General features: G+C 32.5%; 1 protein-coding gene across 1 annotated transcript; it reads right to left on the reverse strand.

Moving 5' to 3' along the window:
- Positions 1–6,925: 6,925 nt before the first annotated feature.
- LOC143237460 (methyltransferase-like protein 27) lies at positions 6,926–19,251 on the reverse strand. The gene is made up of 6 exons (XM_076476733.1): positions 19,095–19,251; positions 15,352–15,492; positions 13,792–13,914; positions 10,160–10,298; positions 8,407–8,499; positions 6,926–7,636 (listed from the first exon to the last, which is right to left on the reverse strand). The coding sequence occupies exons 4-6, from the start codon at positions 10,287–10,289 to the stop codon at positions 7,458–7,460; spliced, it is 402 nt and encodes a 133-aa protein (XP_076332848.1). The 5' UTR covers positions 10,290–10,298; positions 13,792–13,914; positions 15,352–15,492; positions 19,095–19,251; the 3' UTR covers positions 6,926–7,457.
- Between the last annotated feature and the right edge of the window lie 874 nt (positions 19,252–20,125).

Genomic DNA, 20,125 nt, shown 5'->3' on the forward strand with positions numbered 1-20,125 from the left:
TAACCCACTGCACCGAGCCGTCCCTAATTTAGCAGTGTAAGACTAGAGGGAAGGCAGCTAGTCATCACCACCCACCGCCAACTCTTGGGCTACTCTTTTACTAACGAATAGTGGGATTGACCGTCACATTATAACGCCCCCACGGCTGAAAGGGCGAGCATGTTTGGCGCGACGCGGGCGCGCACTCGCGACCCTCGGATTACGAGTCGCACGCCTTACGCGCTTGGCCATGCCAGGCCGTATTATACCATCTATGGAATTTTTATATAGCTAGTATTAAACTGCATATATAAAGAATGAGTTTAATATCAAGTGTATGATTTAGTATTATGTAATGTATCTGATACATTTATTTATTTAACAACCTAATTTTTTAGAACATTTTTATTAATTCATTCCTGATTTCGAGGTTTAAATAATAACGAATTTGTTGTTTTGAAGCATACAAAAACTCTAATTCATCATGAGGTTAGATTTTTGCCAATCCCGAGTATGGAATGTTCGATTATTCACAGGAATGAATCTACGTCACAGGGCCCGGCATGGCCAAGCGTGTTAAGGCGTGCGACTCGTAATCTGAGGGTCGCGGGTTCACATCCCCGTAGCGCCAAACATGCTCGCCCTTTCAGCCGTGGGGGCGTTATAATGTTACGAGCAATCCCACTATTCATTGGTAAAAGAGTAGCCCAAGAGTTGGCGGTGGGTGGTGATGACTAGCTGCCTTCCCTCTAGTCTTACACTACTAAATTAGGGACGGCCAGCACAGATAGCCATCGAGTAGCTTTGTGCGAAATTCAAAACAAACAAACAATCTACGTCACAGTTTATTGACGTTGATTTTTCTCAATCATTAAATATCCTTGTTCGAAGGCCATACATTGTCAAGTAGTGGACCATTTAAACTCATCAGTAAGCCATCATACGTTGCATCATCTCTCTCTAAGACAGATTAAGATCCATTCTTAACAACATCTTGCTCCTTCCGAGTATGTTGAGTCACTTTGTCCACTGCTTCTTATCTCAGTCACTGGTAACTCAAACCGGTGCTTGAAAAACGTTATCCATGGAATTGTTATCAAATGCATACGAATCCCAAAGAATGTTTGTTTTTAATTTCGCGCAAGCGCCCTAACCACCTGGCAATGCCGGGCGAGTCCCATGGAGACTACCACTAATTCTTGAGAGTCTATACTGATTGTCTCAAGCACGGTCCATCTTTTACGGCCTTTTTTTTTTTTCTCCACGTGAAAAGTAACCTGAGAGCTCGCTTAGCAGCAGGCTTTTCAGTTGTCAATGATGAAATACGATGAACAACAAGAATGAATAAAACTCTTACGCCAGGAGAAGGTTTCTCTTGGTGTTTTCTCCTAGAACTTTAAGATCATTTTCTCACATCATATGCGGGTTCCTTTTCCCACTGTTATTCTATACGTTTTTTCATCTTAAAAATACCCTTCTACGATAATGATTTACAAGTTTTACTGTATCGAGAGAGTTAAGTATAAGAGCACTTTTAAGCTACAACAAAGTTCTGGTATTGCATCTCACAATGATGATTTCCATTACAGATGTCCAAAGAAGAAGAATCCCTAATTCAGAATAACTTGTAAATGTCTCCATTACCAACCGTCGAAATGAGTAGTACATCACGTAAAAACATCATAGCACAGAAAACAGGCCAAACAAGTATAAACCTTAGAGAACATTCCTTGTGATAGGTAACCTTTGTCTGAGCCAGGGGATAAAAACAAGCTTAAAACGTTTTCTGAAATATGTCATTAACTACATGTAGAACGCCTGCACGAAAATATATAAAGAATTAAGAACAAATACTTAAATAGAGATATGAAGCTTGCTTGTTGTGAAATGATAAAAATTCATAGTTCTTCCAATTGCGACAGGACCGTACAATGACCACTTTCGATGTATCCAATCTGTTAAGTAGGGCAGCAACCTTTAAAACGTTAAAAAGAATCTGAAAACAGCTTAACGAACATACTTAACTGATAACCTGCATCATAATTGAACCCATAACGACTTTTATCAGGACAAGATTCTGTCAATACGTGGAAAAATAATATCAACAACAAAGAGTAGTACGTAACATATAATTTCGAATAGCCCGAAACTGAGCTAAAGGATAATTTAGATTCAGAAGTTAACTAAATGTTGACATATATCCAATTTATGATACTTACCAACAAGACTAATACACACAGTTTTTTCAGTATAAATGTATTTTAATATACAAAAAACAATCCAATTATAATAACAGTTATTACAAATAATGATTTATGTACAAAAGTTTTACAAAATTACAGCACCACACTGGCACAGCGTTATGTCTGCAGGCTTGCAGTGCTAGAATTCAGATTTTAATACTCATGGTGCGCAGAGGACAGATAGCCCATTGTGTTACATTACACTTAACTTCAAAACAAACAAAAATTAACTTACTAATAATATTGAATCTTCTTTTTGGTCTGGAACCTCCTTGATATCTTATCAAAGGTTCACGATGAGCGAGTTAATTTTGAGTTCCTGTAGGTAAAATTCACTTAACAGGGGGATAGCTAACTCTGCGTTCTCTGACCTTCGCTGATCGTATGCCGAGTTTTTCACCGCTGAAGTTAGATAATGTTTTCGTAAAAATTCTAATATCCGATATGACTCCACTGAAGTTAATGGTTTGTAACGTTCGAAATCTATAAATGTTCCTGGTCAAATATTTGAAGTTCCCGATTAATAAACATTAATCACAGTTACAGCTAACGAGGTTTATAATATACCAACTATAGCAAATCAATAATGTACACCTCTTAATGTGTCTCATTGGTTACGTTTATAGATGTGAAAAGAGTTTCTTGAAATTTGTACTTGCACAATAATATAGACGATATACTAGTGTTTACATAAACATATATAATGTTAATCCATACATTTGAGAATCTTCAACAGCTTTTAGTGAATAGGCGGGAATTTCGTAATACAGAGTAAAGCATACGTTATATACATTTCTAAATGTAAGTTTAAGTTAAACAAGCATCGATATTAAAATAAATATATGACAGTAAATCAGTCACAAAAGCCAGACCCGAAAATTCATCCATGTCACCAGATTTCAAAAAGCCAACACCTACATAGAATACTTTGGTCCATTTCTTCCTTCTTCAAGATAAGTTGTACAGTATTATATAGGTGCAAATCGCCAAGTGTTTTATATTATGAAGATTTGAGAAAACTGTTTATCAGTGATGCTTCAAATGATATTTTCCAGAAATGTAATAATTATTCAAGTTCTCTGTGTTATAACTTTTAGATCATGAAAATGTCATTACAAGATACTTTCTAATGTATTTTTTTAAGTTTTCGTTGTAACTGTCTCAGTTCTAGGGAGTTTTTGTCAGTTAAACTGTAAAATTTCATAATAGTGTGTCAACATCCTACTTTGACTTGTTCTCATAACTTACTCTGATTGTATCAAATCATACGACCTTCTTCAATGATTCTCCACCTGGGCACTGAATATATATTTATGATCTTATTAAATAGCAACCATCAATATATCAGAATGAATAAAAACGCAAGTTTTTGCACGCAGCAAATCACATTTATACAACATATCATTCAGTAAAGTATGTGGTATTCAAAATTAACAATAGCAACTGAAAAAACGTATGTTAAAATTTAATATTAAAGTTTATAACTAAACTTGTCATAAGACATTAGTGTTAAACAAGCGTGATTTTAACCATGCTTTGCTGGCTTGTGAAAGATATTTACACCATAACAATTGTTGCATTAACAAACGGTTTATATAAATATTGTTTCTACCAAGTAATAACTATGTTGTTGTTATTTTTTTGTATCCCAGCCAGCTTGAAGTGTTCTGGATGGAGCGAAACTTGCCATTGGCGACTTATATGGCAAATATAATATGTTTGAATGCCATTATTATACACTCTTTTAATTCTAAACATTCCTAAGGAACTAGATAAATAATGTAGTGTTTACAAATGTAAGACTTGTTAATACTAACATCTTGTGACAAATATAATTATGAACCATGTTTCGCCAGCTTGAAAAAGGCGTTCACATCATAATAATTGGTTTTAAAGAACTTCGTGTAATATTCACAAAATTATAATGTTTAACAATAGAAATAAAGCTTTTATAATATTTTGTTCATGAAAATTAAAGTAAACATTTATGCTGTTTGATCAACTGTACTAATGAAGAATATTCCTAACAATCTGTAGTAATCCTCGTGAGATGCCTCCTGACTTTCAATCAGTTTACATTTTTATATTATAGGCCACTCATACAGTGCCCTTCTACATATGAAATACAAACTTGATTTACTTCCTTTAGTTTAGATTCTAGTCATTGAACGAAAAAGCAACAGGTACGTTACCTCTTTCTTAAAGTAAAATGACAAAAATAACAAAGTACTTTTGAAACAAACAAAGGCACATTTCAAAACTATCAAAGCGAGAAAACATAGGGATATTAAGACGGCATCAAATATTAATTCTAAAAGACAATTAGATATCAGTTTTGTTTTTGCTTAGAAAGTAGTAAAGGATAAATGTAATAATGGATAAATGGAATAAAGTCTTCTATTCATAGACTGAAAATTAGACTCGCTTTCAATGCTACTAATCGACTATGAAAAAAATGTAAAAGTATGGCTCAGTCGAAATACTATATAAGTATTCTATATTTAAAAAAAAAAATGAGTTTCTACTGTGATGTTTACAGGTTGGAGTATCCGTCCATTCAACTGATGAAATAAAAATTCGTTTTTAACGAAAGTTAGGGAATTTTGCTTCTTGTATTTTCTGAACATAATAAACATTAAAAGTGAAATAAAAATACATAAATGTGCCAATATTGAAAAGGAGGGCACACTGTTTCTAAGAATTCTATTACTATCATATTAGATGTGGGTCCAAATTCCTCGTGACCTTCCTCGTGTCATCTTTTATCACTGTGTCAACTTTCTTCCTGATTCCTCGAGAAATGTGGAAACGTGTAAGGAATAGATAAACACACACGTGTATTGACGTTTATTTATATGGGTGAGGGTCCAACAATCATGACCTTTCCCATGTCACCCTATATCACTGTATCAAATTCGGTAATGATTGATCAAGGATGGTGGAAACGTATAAGGAACAGATACACACATTCACTTTCATTTATAAAAATGAATACGTGCTAATATCTGATGAAATTGGAGCCAACGGGTGAATATCTATCTTATAATACCAAAAACTCAGCAAAACTTGCTTATGAGAGAATAAATTCAGACAGTAAAGGAAAGACTCAAACAACTGTTTAATACAAAGAAAAAAATAACATTTATTCCTTGTACAACATCTTGCTGGGATCTTCGTCATAATAGCTGTTTTATTTTCTAATTAAATCCTTTTAACTTTTGGACGTAAGAAATATTCGATCTTCTTCAGCAGGCTTAATACAAACAGGATTATTTCTGCATTAAAGATCCAAATTGGGTAAATATCCTAGTATAGCACACAGTCATAAATTATGCAAAGCATGTCTTTCTTGTTTGTATGATGTTTACATACTCTAGTAATTAAATAATAATAATTAGATTAAGGCAATCGAATAGGTTACTGACAATGAAATTTCCATTTCATATCAACTTGAATATAACTCCCCTTTCCTACTTTAATAATGACCCACAAACTTCAGTCTGGCCTTGATGTTTCTCTTAGAGAGCAAAGGTTTCCTCCTTGCACACCTTCCAAGCAAGTTACACTTGTGCAGTCTCTTTCTGATTGTAGAGGCATGCACTTTCACATCAACAGTAGCCAGAGCCTGCTGTAGGTCCCGTAATGACATTTTAGGGTTTCTGGAGACCTCTTTTAGCATCTTGCAGTCTGCTCTCGGGGTGAACTTGCTTGGACGACCAGACCTGGGCATGTTAACAGTTGTTTTGAAAGCCCTCCATTTGTTGACTATTTTTCGGACAGTGGAATGGCTGATTTCCAAATCTTTTGGGATCTTTTTAAATCCCTTACCAGACTCATAAGCTGCTGCAATTTTCATTTTGAAGGCTTCAGACAGCTCTTTTGCTCTCACCATGGTGCTCACTCTCACTTCAACAGTCAGGAGCACACCAAACTAAATGTATGAGGTATAAATAGTGCAAGCCTCATTCAAAATGCTGAGTAACGATCTTCTAATCATGTGCACCTGGTGTGATACACCTGTGTGTGAGTTGAGCCATTTTAAGTGGGAATAAATGTGGGGGTGTTCTAACTTTTTTCTCAGTTAGAATATGCATTTTTGTAGAATTACATTTACAGAAAATCTTGAAAAGTCTTTTCTTCAGTTTTAACTGTTTAGTTATATTCTTATAATCTCTCAGTATTGTTAAACTTGAGATTAAATATCCATATATCCAAAAATATTACAAAAATACACAGGCTTTCATAGTGTGTCCTAACTTTTTCACATGACTGTATATATTATTTTATTAAACTTTATACTACAATCCATTAAATTTGTTTCTTGTTTACTTTAAAAGTTCTATCAAGTGCTATAAAGTTCTGTTAAGATTTTAACTGTTTCACATTATCTCAGCTTCTCTAAGGTTCCTTAGACTTAATTATCAGTCTGACAACGGAAAAACGCACAGTAACAAAAACGTAAAGTCGTTAGTAATTGTAATTAAACGAAACATTTCAGTTATAAATGTTTTCGCTAAACTATAAATATTCTGTTTGTTTTTTCAATTGTGTTTACTTATATACATGTTGTTGTCTGTGTTAATATTGTTATCTGCACAGCATTTCCTGACCTGCTGTTTATGTTGGATATTTTTCGTGTTTCTGTTGGAAATCAGTGAATCAACTGATGTGATCCACAAAATGAGAAAGTATGTAACACTTCCTGATTTCACTGATGTATTTATTTCCATGTGTAATATTTGACAAAATTCAATACAAAAGTACATTTTTTCATCAGAACAACAATATATACGTGAAATATTGTTATATATTGTTAAACTGATAAACCAAAGGAATAAATCCAATCTATAAAACATTGATAGTTTGAACAGTACATTGTAATCTGTAGTGTTGTCGTTTATGCATACAGTTAACTTGTATGTTATTAAATCCTTGTTAAAATTTTAACATACGACTTAAACTAAATCATTGATTATTGGACAAGTACTAAATGTAGTGTTTTGATTCTTGAATTTTCGTAACACTTTCTTAATCCTTAAACTTAAGTGTATCATACTGAAAAAGCTACGCTTTTATTTCACTTTGTATCATACTCTTACTGTAACTTCTACGTTTTTCTGCACGGTAAAAACATTTATGAAACTGGTAACCTTACACATTATATTACTAAAACAGCTATGTATTTGAGAAACTTAGAAAACAAGTCAATAAGGTGTTTTCATATGAAAATTTGAATTACAATTTTTGCATAACATGAAACAGACCTGTCTCTTTAACAAAAAAACTGGTTACACAAACAGGCTCTTGAAAAGATTTCCACTTCCCACTATTTGTTAAGTCAGCCATTACTGTCTTGAAGCTTTTTTCAACTTTTCCTTCATTAGGGTTCATCGTCAGCCAACAAATTAAACCACCTGTAGAGAAAGTGTTTAGTGGAATTGAAGCTCTTACAATGATTTATAACCAAAAGTACAAAACCAGCAAAGTAACAGGAGTTATATTGATTTAGTACAGTCATAGGTAGTGGTTTGAAACGTTGAAATATTAATAAATGTAGGTAGAGAATGGTTCTATCACTAGAGACTGAATAAAATATTGTTTAATATTGTGTTAGCACATATCATAACTCAAACTTAAATATTCATCTAAATATTTCATGGTAATAAATCTCATCTCGATAACGTTATGACGAATATCTGATCTTTAAATAGAAAAAAGAAAAAAATAATAGTTATTTTATTGTGTCATATGTATTGAACTATAAAAATGTACATATACGAATATAATAAACACTATCCTAACATAGCATTCCATGAGAAAGTATAAAAAAATATTGTACATTTTCTGAATTCATAAAGAACAATCTTACCACTTAACCAACTCCCCTACTTGTTAAACCATAAATCTCAGGCTGTGCAAAATCACTAATACATATTTTAAAAAGCATTCAAGTAAATATAATATAGTTTGCATATTTTTGACATAACATAATATCTTAGTTGCATACAACTTGTATCATACGTTAATAATTACATTTTATGTTCATACTTTCCATTTGTGTACTTATGATGTTAGCATCAGAAGTACTATAACTTTTTATTTTAAAGTTGACAAATACGATATAAGAGAAAATATTTTATCACATGTATAAGTTAGCTTCATACAAAATTATGTTAACATGTACCTTGTTTTACCATTGGAACAATTTCATAAAAAGCCTCGTATGGAATATGTCCTTGTCCTATTGCTCCAGTCGATATTGCTACGTCGTAAGTACCTGTAAACGTTGTAAGAATTATTTTATAAAACTTATCTAAAGACTTCAATGCGTAGGAGTATCTGATATTTTTATATGTGTATCCACAATTAAGGAAGTTCATGAGTAATGTCTTCTTTATTTATCAAATTCAATAGACTGGCCAACAGCGTGTGATTAAATCGTTTTTAATTTAGCTTAAATGGTGAATCAACTTATATAGGAACCTGAGTGAACTTCTTTATTTTCTGTTAGCCTAACATGTCTTTTAGATAAACTGGTAAACAGTTATTAAAATATATAATTATATATTGTTAACTGGTGAATAAGTGCATGTAACTAGTATATTATTAATAAATATTGGATTAATTCATTGTTTGGTATGAGGAAGGGTCTGTGATAGTGTGGCATGCTCAGTAACTACAGTACATTGAAGGTGTGACAAAATATCTTATGAATTGCTTGTTATTTTTTACGTTTTTGTTTTATATTTGCATTTATGAGACTCTTGACTTTTGATTCAGATAGAAATTTATACTGCTAAAATTTATCCAATACGTGTGAAACTATGGTGTTTTTAATTTTTAATGGTTGTTGGTAAGTGGTTATTTATTACCTGACATCTCAAACCAGTACACTTACTTGTGTTTAAAATATACGCTCCTGTACTTAAAGCTTTATATATATACCTTCTTCTGTGCTTTTGTTTTCACCTCGACAGTTATTTTAATTTTCATTGCAGGTTTCACTTTAATAAATTAGTAATGTTAAAAATCCTTTAATTTTCCTTACTTTTATGATTCTTACTATCCAGATTTACTTTCAGGGAAATTGTTTGTAACTTATACAACCTCATTTTCTGTATCAAATTAGAATATAACCTAAACGTAAAGTAGGAATTAAAATTAACCACCACAGTAAGCAGATAAAGACAGAAAAGTTCACCATGTGTTAGGATCAATGGAAATTTACAATCAAATATTTGGTCTAAGAAGTCGGAATGATCACGGAGAATATCTACTTTAGTGTCAAGTTATTATGTTTAAACCAAGCTTCGGATTTCAATAATATTCTCCACTTTAACTTATGGTTAGAAATGCATTTCATTGTCTCTTTTGTTTTATTACTTCCGTATTTAATAAATATTCTGTTGTAAACTAGAATGGAAGTGGATGAATACTCTAAACTATGCGATTATTGTATTTCAACTAAAATATTAAATCTCTAAAGCATAAAAATAAAATGAAACCATAATTTTCTAATATATATATATATAAGGTCCATTTCAATGTGTACAAGTTTTTAATTCATGAAAATGTTTCTAATGTACAATAACTTATCGCCCATTATTCGTATCCTATGCAATTATTGAAATCGGCATATTTGATTTTGGCTTATTTGTCTCTATTATTTTCCGTTGATCATGATTTATGTGCAATGTCTTAATTCGTATAAAGATTATCGTAATTATATTCTGATTTTATACTTTTTCAAATATATTCTTATCATCCCTAAATCTTAACTTAAGAAACCAGCATTCACTGAATTCACACGATTTTTTTGCTTAGGACCATTATCTTTCTTTTACTGATTCACACTAGTTTAATTTAATTTAACAGGATTAAGCTCACAAGCCCCAAAAATATGTATTTCAAACAAACTTTCACTTATTAAAACATACCATCTTTGATTGGTGACTCATAACCACACCCTAGGAAAAACTGACAGAAATTTCTGTACACATTTTTCTTTCGTGCGATGTCTAACATCTCTTGTGTTCCATCTAAAGCATCGATATACTTGTAACCCATAGCATTCAACTGTAATACAGTAGAATGAAATGAAAAAGTAAATTATAGCAATTCACACTAAATTAATTTGAACAATTATATTATTAAATATCTATATGTTTGAAAATTACATTATATTTTGAGCAAAGTTACAACCTTATCGTATAAGAAATTAAATAAATTTCTTTTAAAGCAGTTTGAACGATTTACGAGATTTGTGCCAATGGTTAGTGGCGTGTTTCTAACACAGTTCAGACCATGACTTACGCTGAAGAAACAAATAAATTTAGAATAAAAAAGATCTAAACCGAGCTTAAGGCAAATGGCACCAGGGTTCTTCAACAAAATAGAGACTATCTAACCTATATAAGCACCAGTGTGTGTCACGACACGTGACGATTTATTTCTCAAAATAAGAGAAGTAATACCAACCAAAGTGTATTTATCCAGATCGAATAATCGATAACAGTCTTCCCATTACGATTTTAATGACGGGATTGCAAGGGTGCTGTGAGGGGTTTGTGTGACGAGAAATCTTATAAATTTAGTGAGTATTGGTATAATAAGCCTAAAGTGAAGATCTAGTGTAGAACCACGTGCATAAAATTTATCATGAAAGTAAAAATATTGATTCAGTTTTAAACTCAAAACGTTTCTAAATTATGATATTTTCTGTTATAACAGCAACATTTTAATAAAAATAGATCTCATTAATTAACATATGATCCAAATTAATAGTTATTAACTAACAGAAATCTTAGGTTACACTTTTTTGCTAAGCAGCATGACATTCAAGCCATTGTTGGAACGTAGTGTTACCAAAATGCACTGGTTTTTCTATATTTCAAAAGTTGTTAAATCTAACTAATTTTAACAGAATTTATTGATACGCCACGAATTTATTTCCTCAATGATCTCAACTTTGATTGATTCACAAAGGAATTTACCAACATTTAACTGCCTCAACTGCATGTTTCTACCTCTTTATTGGACAAGTTTGATTTTGCAAAATTTATTTATTTCAGTTAACTATGAAATGTGTTTGTTTGTTTGCTTTTGAATTTCGCACAAAGCTACTCGAGGGCTATCTGTGCTAGTCGTCCCTAATTTAGCAGTGTGAGAATAGAGGGAAGGCAGCTAGTCATTACCACCCACGCCAACTCTTGGGCTACTCTTTTACCAACGAATAGTGGGATTGACCGTAACATATAATGCCCCCACGGCTGAAAGGGCGAGCATGTTTGGCGCGACGGGAGTGACTATGAAATGTGAGATTAAGTTATACTATGGGGTGGAGGTGGTAGTACTTGCTCCGTCGTTGCTTTTTTTGCCCAAATATCTTAAATGCTTCAGATTTTTATAATATGTAGTAAAGGAACAAAATTTTGATCATTTCTATTATTTTTTATTGTCACCTGGAGAGAAATAACCAGAAACACAGCGTTTACAATAATCGTATCATTGATGATATTTGGTATAAATGAAACTATTCTTGGTGAGAGAGTTTTTCTTTTCTTTGTTTGGATGTAATTTATAAATCTATGATCATGAGGTCTTGATTATACTTTCTTCCTTTGTTTCCACACTTCACAATGCATAGGACAAATTTATACTCATTCAGCGTTACTAAATAATGTCTTATAAATCTCTCAGTAACCAATGTCACAAAACATTATTGATCTCATTTCTACAAAAGTCCATCAATTTCTTTTAATTATGTAATATCAATATATAACAACGAGATTGGCTTTACCTTTTAAGCGGAATGTTAGGCGTACATAAGACTAGTGTAAATTATGTCACTGAGTGTGTTGTTTTTTTGTATCCTTTGCATTTGTAACACAACATAAATGGTTGAAATATTGTGAATCGCAAAAGAAAGATTTTGACATTTCAGCATTAATTGTCAATGTTTAGCATAGTGTTTCACAACAGGGTTCGTCCAGAAATCCACAAAATTTCTAATAGAGCATACGGACAAAAACTATCTTGGTTGAAAAACATATTTGATCTTGAAACAACACTGAGTTGTTGTTAGACAAAATTAAAAATTCATCTATTTGTACTTCATATCATTATATATTTTATAATATTCTTCTTTTACAAGCCTATAAAAAAAACAGCTATGAATATTTTACTTAAACCTGGGTAACCCTACTGCGCACGTAAATAATGGTTGGGTGATAAAAACTCAATGCAGTAGTAAACTGTTGAAAACAATGCAATATTCAACTAAATGCGTATACACATAGGTAGCTTGATATTTATTCCGCATAAATAGACATAAAAACCTCACGGAACAAAATAATTAAAAATTGTTAATTTAAAATGAAGAAGGATCGTCAAAAAGTACAAAAACAATTGTATGACAATGCAAAGATCAAACTTTCAACCCTATAACTATGGACTCTAAAAAAAGTAAGCAAACTAGGCTTAAGCTACAAATCCCTATTTTGACTCCACTAAAATTGATAAGTACTGTAGACAAGACTACTTTTTAAGATTCCCTGGTTGTAGACTTAAAAGTATTTTCTTTGTAATTTGATTGAACTAGGTTTAGTAGTCTTTGACGATCCTTATTCCCTTTAAAAAGTAAATAATTTTTTAGTTATCTTCTTGTAAAATAATCATTATTTGACAATATCATTTTTATTATATTTTGCAGAAACATAATGAAAAATAAAACACATTTAAGAACTGAAGTCCTTTAAAGATGTCTCTCACATTACATTTTTGGCAAGATAAAGAAAAATTGTGTTAAAGTGAGCAACATTGTACCAGCAAGAAGGGCTACACAGGATTTGATAAATAATATATATTTTTAAAAAAATATAAGTAGACATGTTTATAGCTCCAATTTTATTCTACGATCTTCCCATTATAGCAAAAATAGGTACCAGAGCTATTACTTATTTTTTACCGTTTCTTGTATACTTGTGCTATTTGTAATGAGTGGAAATGTCTTAAAGTTTGTCTCCAAAGCACCATAGAAGTAACAAATCGCCTTTTTCAAACATTAATAATGAAAATGGTACATTAAATGTGACATCATTCATGGCGTATGAACATAGTAATAATACAATAATCTGACTGGATCAGTGTAACATATACTGATTCAAAGACTTTTTTTGTCTTCAGCATCTATACTTCTGTATTAATGAATGACAATTCCTTTCTAATTTTTGGACACAAACCATTAAATATCCCTATATGTTAGAAAATTTAAGAAACCTCTTTATAAGTAGCTAAACTGAACATTACATTTAACTGTAATATTTATTCTATTTGTTAAAAACAATATAGCATCATGTGGAATTTCCCAATTAATTTGTCAGGAAAGGTATTGACAGTGTAGTGATGTGATCAAACTTACAACACAAGTTTCCACACTTACAACATGATGAAGGATTAATTGGAAATGCAAAGCATGTATTAAACCACTTTTTGTTGACATCGTGTCCACTTTAACGGAAGTAAAATACCTGATAATTAAATATTCCGAGATAGTAACTAATTAGTTTACCTTTTCTCCGAGAGCTCCGGTTCCAGCTGCTATATCTATGATTTCAGCATTTCGTGGTATATTCAATTTTGTAAAACATTTTGCAAATAATTCGGGTCCGTTGTAATCAAATTCCTTTACTTCCTACAAAACCATAAAAGATAACTGCATAAACAAATAATTTACCCACTTGTTTCAAGTTATTAATTCTCAAAGTTAAACTATTCAAAATTTTATTTAAAAGCATCATTATTTTGTAAGAGCACTTCAAGCTGAAAACATCCAAAAGAAACAAATGACGAAAAAGGAGTCATCAATGAACAGAGACTAATTTGTTCATCAGCTAACAATAGTTATGTCCATAATTAAATGGGAAGTTTCTTGTTTGTACCACAGGATAGCAGCATGCGTAATTCCACGCTGTAAGCCCAACATTCAACAAACTGTGTTGTTGTTGTTTTGAGTCCTGAAACCTCCTAAAAATCGTAAGTCCATTTTGTGTTTTCGCGGAGAAATCTTACACTATTGTCCATATATATAAGAAAATCCTCACAATTTGTAATTCGATCTCTGTTGGATTATTTTTTAACAAATGTTATGACTACATCAAATTAAAGTACTTTTCAAATACTCATATCCACATGTGCCCAATTTACGATATTTAAAATCCCGTTTCATATTTACATTAAAATAACCCTCCTGTATAAGAATATGCAAATGTATTCGATTTCGTTGTTAGTGACTATGGAAAAATGTATATTAAAATAGTTTGTTTGTTTTTAAATTTTACGCAAAGCTACACGAGGGTTATCTACACTGGCTGTCTCTAATATAGCAGAGCTAGACTAGAAAGAAAGCAGCTAGTCATCACCACCCAGCGCCAACTCTGTGGGATTGACCCTCACATTATAACGCCCCCACGGCTGAAATGGCGAGCATGTTTGGTGCAACAGAGAATCGAACCCGCGACCCTCGGATTACGAGTCGAACGCCTTAACACGCTTGGCCATGCCGGGTCTTAATGTAACAGTATAGCACGAAATAAACACATTAGTTAATTATATAACTGCCTGTTAACATTTGAATCAACTTCAGCTTCTACATCCTTGTTAAATAAATATTTACCAGTACTACTTATTCACTTGTCATCTAAAGTAACTGACACCCTAAAACGTTTACATGTTAACTTCTTAGAAAGTATAAGTTGGTTTGAAAATGTTTAAGTAATGTTAAAACACAGACGTACAAAAAAGATAAACATGCAAGAGTAGTAGTAGTGGCAAAACAGTTCAGTATAACGATTTATATTGTCAAATACGTTTTAACAGAGCAGATGAAGTTGGATTTGATATACCTTCTTTAGAGCAAGTGAAGTTGGATTTTCTTAGACAGATTGTTTAGGCAAAGTATTCATGATGAAACTTTGATGAATGGACGGCAACAGCCTATTGTAAAGTGAAAAGGACGACGTTTCGAAAGGTGGAAGACGAAGTTGAATTTATTATACCTTTCTTAGAAAAGGTGAAATTCTATTTATTCTACCTGCCTTAGAGCAGATGAAATGAGATTTGTTATACCTACCTCGTCATAGTTGGAAGCCCAGTTTGCGTAGAACTTTTAACTTCATCGGGTGTTTTTTCTCTTAGGCATTCTTTCATAAACTCGTCTGTACTTTCATATCCTAGAGCTTTAGAAGTATTGGACATCTTTCTTCTTCAGATTCTAGTGTATTAGAAGAATATATGACTTATTAAAATCTAAAGTCGAGATAAATATCTGTAATTTATTTAGAATATATTAGTTATAGCCAAATTTACTTACGTCTGATCTGTTTCAGTTTGTATAAACTACTGACAGAATACAGTCAGGATGAATACCAATCAATTTAGACGAGTTTTTAACACATCGCCAAACCATGACTAGTATACGTCATAACATATATTCTTCAAAAAAAAAAGAGACGCAAAAGGCAAAATTTGAGACAAATTGTTAACAAGTTTCTTTCGGGTAGTTCTGTATGACATGTGTGAAACTTTGCACATTCACTGCTGAACATCCAAAGTCTGCAATGGCGAAGTCCACGCTCACTAGTTGACGTTTAACGTCACTCAACGTCAATAACGAGTATGCCCCCGTGAGTATCAATAACTGCTTGGCATCTCCTGCCCATGGAAGCGATGAGATGACGAATCACATCCTGTGGAATGGCTGTCCACTCAGCCTGAAAAGCTGCTGCAAGCTGAGGTGAAGTCTGCAGTTGAGGTTGTCGCCGTCGCAGACGTCGGTTCAACTCGTCCCAAAGATGTTCGATGGGGTTTAAATCTGGTGATCTGGAGGGCCAGGGAAGAACGTTGATATTGTGGTGTCTTAAAAAGACAGTGGTGAGTCGGGCCGTGTGAGGACGGGCGTTGTCATGTTGAAAAACGTTGTTGACGTTCACCATGATGGGTTGCACATGGGGCCTGAGAATCTCGTCAACGGTTGCGTACGGTCTGATCGGAAATCCTACGCAGCCCTGGTATGGTTGAGGCAGTAGACGTCGCAGTTGTGATCCTATCCCGAAGGTGACGTAACCAGATGTAGCGATCTTGTGCAGGCGTGGTCACACGAGGTCTGCCAGATCGTGGACGGTCACAAGTTGATCCATGTTGTTGGTGACAATTCCATAGCCTTGTGATGGTGCTTGGGTGGACATTCACAGCTTTGGCAACATCTGATCGAGATTCGCCTGCTTCCAAGCGACCAATGGCGTTGTTGCGTTGTGCTTCAGTTAGTCTTGGCGTAACTGTATTGCGTGTCGGTGGTTTGACACTGAGCTATGGAAACCGAGAACCCGTCACTTTTATAGGGATTTTGCACATGTTGCACTTGCAGAACATGCAGATCTCTCAAAAAAATTTATTGGACACGAATGCGTTTTGGCGAAAAACCGTTGTTTTCCTCCGTTTTCAATGTGCACAACTTTTATTGTCATTTTGGTCTGATAATCAGTGCCTTAACACGTGTAACATCACATACTCTGAGCTTGTAACGTTATTACATATATTTCTCTTTAAAATAACAAAAATATCTCTTTTGCGTTTCCTTTTTTGAAGAGTATATTTTGTGTTTGACTTTCAGTTGGTAACATTTAATATTTCAATCAATGAAAGGTAAAATAATTTTCAACATTCTCGCTTTTATGATATTTAATAATTACTTATATAGTCACATCTATATTCATAATTGTAGAGGTTTTAAGAAAATAATGCATTTGCTTTGAAAACTTTTACCGATTTTGGTTATTTCAAAAATTTAGTAAAGCATTATCTAAACAAATATATTAATCTTATAAAATACTATGAAACTTGTATTAACTATTTGAATATTCTATATATCATACATAGAAACATTATCTAAACAAATATATTAATCTTATAAAATACTATGAAACTTGTATTAACTATTTGAATATTCTATATATCATACATAGAAACATTATCTAAACAAATATATTAATCTTATAAAATACTATGAAACTTGTATTAACTATTTGAATATTCTATATATCATACATAGAAACATTATCTAAACAAATATATTAATCTTATAAAATACTATGAAACTTGTATTAACTATTTGAATATTCTATATATCATACATACCATTATAAGTACTTTATTTGTGGATAAAACTTATGATCTAAGCCGTACCTCGAGATCTGAAGGTAAAGTTGTTGTAGAGCATGTTCATGTGATATCTGTCTCTCAGAGTATTTTATGACTTGTGAAACGTGCGTTACAATTTGTTATTTAGGTTAAATATAACTTTGATATTTTTCCAAGATGGTATATTATTTAAATAATATGATGTATTAATCATGAGATGTAAAATGTACAGAATTTATTATGATTTTTATGTTATTTAATACATGTAATATTCGGTCTATTTCAATATTTATTATATTGAATCATATACGTACTGCTGGTTGTGTTTTTAGGTTCTACAAAGTCGAGTGGATCGACTAACATACGGCTCATAGTTGTTCAATAAACGTTTTATAAAATTAACTTAAGTTTCTTTTAACATTTTTCAGAGTGATCCTTTAATACGGACCTGCATGATCTGGTGTTAGAGAGCTCTAATAAGAGTCGCGAGCTTGAACATGCTCGATCACTCGAGTGTGAAAATGTCTCGAATCCAATCCAAAACTAGTCGGAATTAAAGTCGTAACAGAGGTGTCGATCTTTTAATATGAGGGTTTATTGTAGTTGTAATAGATTTTAAAATACAATCCTTTTTCCTTTTACTTTGTAAATAATAATAATAAATATATATTTAAAACGTATTACTGTATTGATGTACAATTGTTAATTCAATATCTAGAATATGTTTTTTGTATCCTGTTGCATTGTAATTGTTATTTTCAACAAGAATGGCAAACGGTAGAATTTAGAAACTGCACAATTCAGGTATGGCTATTTTTAATTTGGAACAACTGACCAGTTATCGATAGGAGCTGCCTCTGTGACTACTTTTAATCGAAAAGAGGGATTAGTTGTCAGTGGCAGGCACAGCGGAACGTCTACGGGCTTACAACGCTAAAAACCGAGTTTCAATAGAGCATAGATAGCCCATTGTGTCGTTTTGTGCTTAATTCAAAACAACAAACAACATATCCCAGGACGGCTGGTATGGATATTAACACTTTTATTAATAGGGAGAAAACAACACATTTGCTTTTACGCGAAATTTTATTTACAATGAGCATTAAGGAATTTGTTGGAAGTTTCAATCAGATCAATATCTAATGCACAGTAAGCCGGTATAATCTGCCTTCAGAAGGATTATTTTCAACTTTTTAAACGAAATCTGAGGAAGTGACTGTTTTCTAGACTACTGAAAATGACAGAATTAGCATTATTCAGTCTCAAGCCTACAAGCCACACCCAACTGATAAATGTATTGAACGAAGAAAGGAAACATGAATATGGCATAGTGTTTTCCATCAACTAAATATTCAAACATGGAACTTGTTACTGATTTCAATATTTATTTAAAAACGTTATTTTTTTTCCATTCTTTGTTAACCTAAAACAGAGCAAGTAACTTACCAATTCTTGTCAAGTTAGATTTGAACTGATTCTGATAAGAGCGCGCGTACATAACAAAGAGACTTTCGTATTCCTGAAGAGTAAATGCAAAGAAGTTACTGAGTATTCGACTGTACCATAATTCTGGAGAGTTTTTTTTTTCTCCTTTCGTGATTTTACTTTTAGGTTTAAAGTGAGAGAAATATTATTACCATGATAATAAGACCATAATATATATATATATTCACTTACCAAATTTCTACTTGGCCCTCCTCAGTTTTATTACTTCTGCTTTTAAGGTTTTCAACTTCTTGGCCATGTGACACAGATCTGTTCTTTTATACAGAACTGTACATGACCTTCGAAGAACGCATTTTGGGTTAAGAAACGTAAACCCTCTGGTCATATGACCACGTTACAAAATATTATTCCCTCCTCATAACTGTTCTGATGAAATGTTAAGTTAAATTCTAAGACTGATAAACTTTCCCGGCCAGCTATCAATTGCGTAAGGAAAAATGCTACAGTATAATACGATTAAGAGCAAATGGTATATAATTACATCAAGGATAAGCAACCCCGATTCACATGTTTTAACTCTGGAAGACCGTTAGAAGCTAAAATATAATCATATAAATTAATTTGTCACTTAAAAGTTTTCAATGTTTGTATGTCAAATCCTTATTTTCTATAAACCTCTTACTGTAACATGTTTATAAAATAGCACAACCAGAGTAACATCTTTTCTTCGTTTGAAATAACATTTTATTTAAAATATGGCTACAAGACACCACAATGTTTAGAGTGGAAATAAATAATTATCTTTGCATTGTGTTTTTGTGTAATTGATGATACAACATATTACACTGTTAAGTCTTTGTCACGTTTAGGAAGCTCCTAACTGCAGTATGCCAAGTCTTGATTCCAACATAAAATAGCGATTTATTGGGGAATAAGGGACGCTGAATGGTCAACTTAAAAACATACAATGATAGACGTATTCTGATAAAAGAGTTAACTTGTTTATTTTAAGCACAAAACTACACAATGCTCTGCCCACCTGGAGTATAGTACACGATTTTTTCGATGAAAAGCCCTCACAGTTACTGCTAAACAACCAGAGGGCCAAATAAAATATATGTCTTTTTGTTAAAGACACCATAGAACATAACCGTAGTTCTAGTTGTACGATGCATAAAATCGAGTGCTTCAATTTATATTTTGTTAAATAATTAAACCAGTCATAAAATACACCTTTGATAGGTTGAAGCTCAAGATAATGA

The sequence above is a fragment of the Tachypleus tridentatus genome, chromosome 13 (assembly GCF_004210375.1).
Source record: "Tachypleus tridentatus isolate NWPU-2018 chromosome 13, ASM421037v1, whole genome shotgun sequence".
Lineage (NCBI taxonomy): Eukaryota > Metazoa > Arthropoda > Merostomata > Xiphosura > Limulidae > Tachypleus > Tachypleus tridentatus.